The 4,250-nt window shown below is 26.6% G+C and overlaps 1 protein-coding gene across 1 annotated transcript in view; it reads left to right on the top strand.

Annotated features, from left to right (window-relative positions):
• The first annotated feature begins 2,353 nt into the window (after positions 1–2,353).
• LOC100570120 (retinal homeobox protein Rx3-like) overlaps positions 2,354–4,250 on the top strand; it is a 13,825-nt gene continuing 11,928 nt past the window's right edge. The window contains exon 1 of the mRNA XM_003242175.4: positions 2,354–2,584. Coding sequence (XP_003242223.1) covers positions 2,509–2,584 — 76 coding nt within the window. The 5' untranslated portion in view covers positions 2,354–2,508. The remainder of the gene's footprint in view (positions 2,585–4,250) is intronic.

The following is a 4,250-nucleotide window of genomic DNA, read 5'->3' as shown; positions in this document are numbered from 1 at the left end:
GTTGACTGTATAATTTAATTTAAATTCATTTTGTATTTTTTTCATTAAATATGTAATTAGTTGTTAAATGACCGTTTATAATAAGTCACAAGTACACTATAGGTACTATGAAGTATGAGTTATTAAAATTCACGAGAGTAAAAATAAATTGTAGTAATAGAACAAAATATTCTTTTTAACTCATTAAGTGAAAAAACCCCTACGTGTGTGATAGGTTTCAATTAAATTTGCGATTTCAATTCGAATAGTGGCCCTTGTTAGTATTGTTTTCACGGGCTATTCAGTCCCTTTATTAGAGCTATTATAATAATATAATATAGGGGGATATATTATAATACGTATGTCTGGATATAAAATAAAATACTGTATTAACCGTGATTTAGTAAACTTTCAAATTAAATGGCTTATATATCTAATTTTAAATGGGAAATCTACTTAATTTAAAGGTTTATTATTAAAACACAGTAAAAGGAGCAAGGATAATATATTGGTAATACTGAAAACTTTGGATTCTAATTTAAGATTTATTTTTATATTTTTTATATTTCTGTACAGCTACCTAGTTACAAATTAAAATATAATATTATTATAAATCAATAATAAATATTAGGAGGTCCTTATTTTGACACTGTTTTCTAATAAAATAAAATTAAAGCTAGACAAACATTGGTACCTGTATATTGTGATTTGGAACTTTTAGATTTATTAAGATTTCTCAAAGTATTATTCATACATTTTCAATATCATGATTTGATTGGTATCTATCATAATTTTTAATCCTCGGCATTTAGGGATGACAAGACAAGAAATAATGAATAACATTTTAAACTAAAAGTATCTCTAGTTTTTCACAAATTATTGAAAACTACAAGTTACAACATAAAATATCATAAATATCAATTGTTCTATTCAAAATCATATATTAACAGTTACTTCTCTCTTACAATGCATACTCTTGTGATTTGTTGTATTATCCATTATAAGTGCAAGGGTAGGTATTTCGTCATTTTGATAACTAGAATAATATACCTATACAGTACCTAAATAATATAAATTATACATATTCCTCAAACTTTTATATTTATATAATTATATAAGCAATAAATAAAATAGTTGAAACGTGTAAAAATTAGCGAAACTATATAATATGCGTTTACGAAATTAAAGCTCGATAAAAACCACTTATCTAAAAATGTCTAGTGGTATATTTTAAGACTTTAAAAATCAATAATTAATACATAAGTATTAAAGTACATAACCAGCATTAAGTATATATGTATACAATTTTTACTCTACACTCAATGGTAGGTAGTATGTATCTAGTACCTATGTATAAACAGTTTAAAGAGCATACATAATAATATATTATTTTATAATATATAATGCTAAATATGAAAATAATCTATTATTGAACTATTCGTTAATTTATATAACATTCCAGTAAATAATAAATTAACCAAATTTAATAAAACCTACACTAAACACATATTTAAACTAAATAGAATATTCGTGACCACGAAGAAAGTATGCATTTGATGGACTGATAGTGTTTATGAGTCAACTAGGGCGAATAAAAGTTAACAGAATAATGACAAGTTATTTTTTTATCTATAAATAGTGAGAGAAGACAATCTAAGTTACTGAAGTGTACCTACTGGCTACTGGATCATAGTTACATAGCTTTAAATTAATTTTATAGATTTGTATTTTGTGTGATTTTATTATGTACACCATAAAATATCATACTTAAGTAATTTTAAATCAACAACAATATTAGGGGAAAATTAAATACCTACCTATTCAAATACAAAAGTATTACAAAATAAAATAATAATGGAATAATCGTCTTTAAAAGTATATGAAAATGTATCAAATTACCAAAATAAAAATGCAAAATACTCTGCAGGTATAATATATCTATTAACTATTTGGTATCCATCTAGTAGACTAGAAGTATTTTAAGCCATATATAATGTGTATATGTATATATATTATAATATCATATTTTATACCCTAATGTTATTAATTTTGTTGTCAGATTGTCGTACATCAATGTTTATAATTTTGTGGAATTTGAATACGATTGTTTAATTATTTTTGTAAGTATTATAATACCTATATTATTATTAGCGTTTACCAAACTATTAGCACGGTCATTATACGGGGCGCAGGGCACGTGGGTAGGGCGAAGTGCCCAATGGGATTGGCGACCGTGGCTGCGCGCATCCGCCCTCCATCCAAAACCACCCCAAACGGTTGGCCACGCGGAGGGTGGTCGGGGGCGCGCACGCCTGCCACCGGTCCCTTCAGCCCGACACCACCGACACACCATGTGTCATTCAGTAGTCGTGAACGTGAGAGAAGGCCTACACCATCGATCACGGTGAGAACTCTACACTACACATTTAAAGTTACGATCACGTTGACGTAGTGATCGTTGTCGTAGTCATTAAAAGTGATAATATACCTGCATACAACAATAACAACGGATATATAATATTATACAATATGGATACTACCAAATCAGCCAGGAATGTATACAGCATCGATCAAATTCTCGGAACTACTCATCCATCTAAAATCGGTACGAAAATAATATTATTTTTAATCGACAACTTATATTTTTTGGTGTCATATATGGATTCATTTTAAATTAACTGCATACCTATCGATTATCTTCCTTATACCTAATATATATCTACATTTTATACGTAGTATAAATAGTATTTAAGTAAATTATATAGTTGAAACCAACGTGATGGTCATGGATCGTACTAGAAATTTACTATTTATCTATAATATTGTGTAATAACTAATTTGAGAAACATCGGTTTCATGTCGACGCGCAAAGTAGTGTCATAATAGACAAGTAGTTACACGAATTTTTAAATTTCAAAAGAAGTAAAGTTATATTATATACTAAAAGAAAAAAATATATTATGAAAAATTAGTACCTACACACACCCTAACTTAAAATGTGTGAAAACGGTTATAAGTTAAAATAATTAAATATAATATAATAATAACCACCTCGTATTTATTTGAACAGGCAATATAGTATTATAATAACGACTATTGTATTTTGAAAAATGGTAGAGATTCTCCTCTTGTGCCAGCTACAGACTGCAGGTTATGCCACTTTATAAAGCAAAACAACATTAAATATACTCAATGGCCTAAGTTGCCGCGGGATAAAAAAATAAAAAAAAAAAAACATTAAATAACAAATGTGTTTACTTAATTTCTTGACTTTTTATCTTTCATATTAAATATTGCTTTTCGAGTGCAAATATCAAAATTTTTTGTGATTGATAAATTAGTACCTATAGCATGATGTCACCAGAGAAGCCATCTACTAATTTTTAAATACATTAGTCATTTCCATAATACTACTGAATTTTTTTGCACTAATTTATATGTATTATAAATTACAATTTTACACCATTATTATGTCTATTTTTGCTTTTCTGCGTCTTCTTTATTGAAATTTTGAATTGTATTTATTAATTATTTTTATTATTTATTTCATAATACAGTAGAATGTATAAACTATTCATTGCCTTTGATATATATTAAGTATAGGTATTGTACCCTATTATAGTGTTACCTAGTTTGGTTTAATTAATATGTTAGATGATTTTTAATTTAAAAAAATGTATATAAAAAGGTGGGTAAGTGGATGTCGCTCTGCTGTACAGTAGGTTAGAAGTGGGTCACTGTATAATGGACAGTATTAAATTTGAATTCAATGATATAATATCACTGTATAAGAAAAACGATTCTGAGCGGAGACGGTATATCAGTCTATGTATTAGACATATATATACTTATCTATGGTATTAAAAAAAAATTGACCTATAATAGGTACCTATAATAAATTCCAAATTAATCATATCATAATATCTAATAGGTACTTATAAGTTATAACGCGTTAAACATCAACAAAAAACCGTGGTAAAATCATAGATATATAATAGTATACTTTAGAAGTTTCAAGTACCCACGAATAATATTATACAATCACAACAAAATAACTAAAATAGTTATCCTAGGTTTTTAATATGTAATTTCGTCCAAATTTGTACTTAAAATGACTATAAAAATAAACTGTGTAAATGTATTTTTTAGAATTTTTGGTAACAGAATTAATTACTTACGTGGAATCTTGTTTTAAATTTTTAATTCTTAGATACAAAATTGAACATTTTATAAATTTTTAACTACAAATAATTTTTCAAATTAAGATTTGA

This window comes from Acyrthosiphon pisum, chromosome A2 (genome assembly GCF_005508785.2).
Source record: "Acyrthosiphon pisum isolate AL4f chromosome A2, pea_aphid_22Mar2018_4r6ur, whole genome shotgun sequence".
Classification (NCBI taxonomy): Eukaryota; Metazoa; Arthropoda; class Insecta; order Hemiptera; family Aphididae; genus Acyrthosiphon; species Acyrthosiphon pisum.
This window is presented reverse-complemented; position numbering and strand designations above follow the sequence as displayed.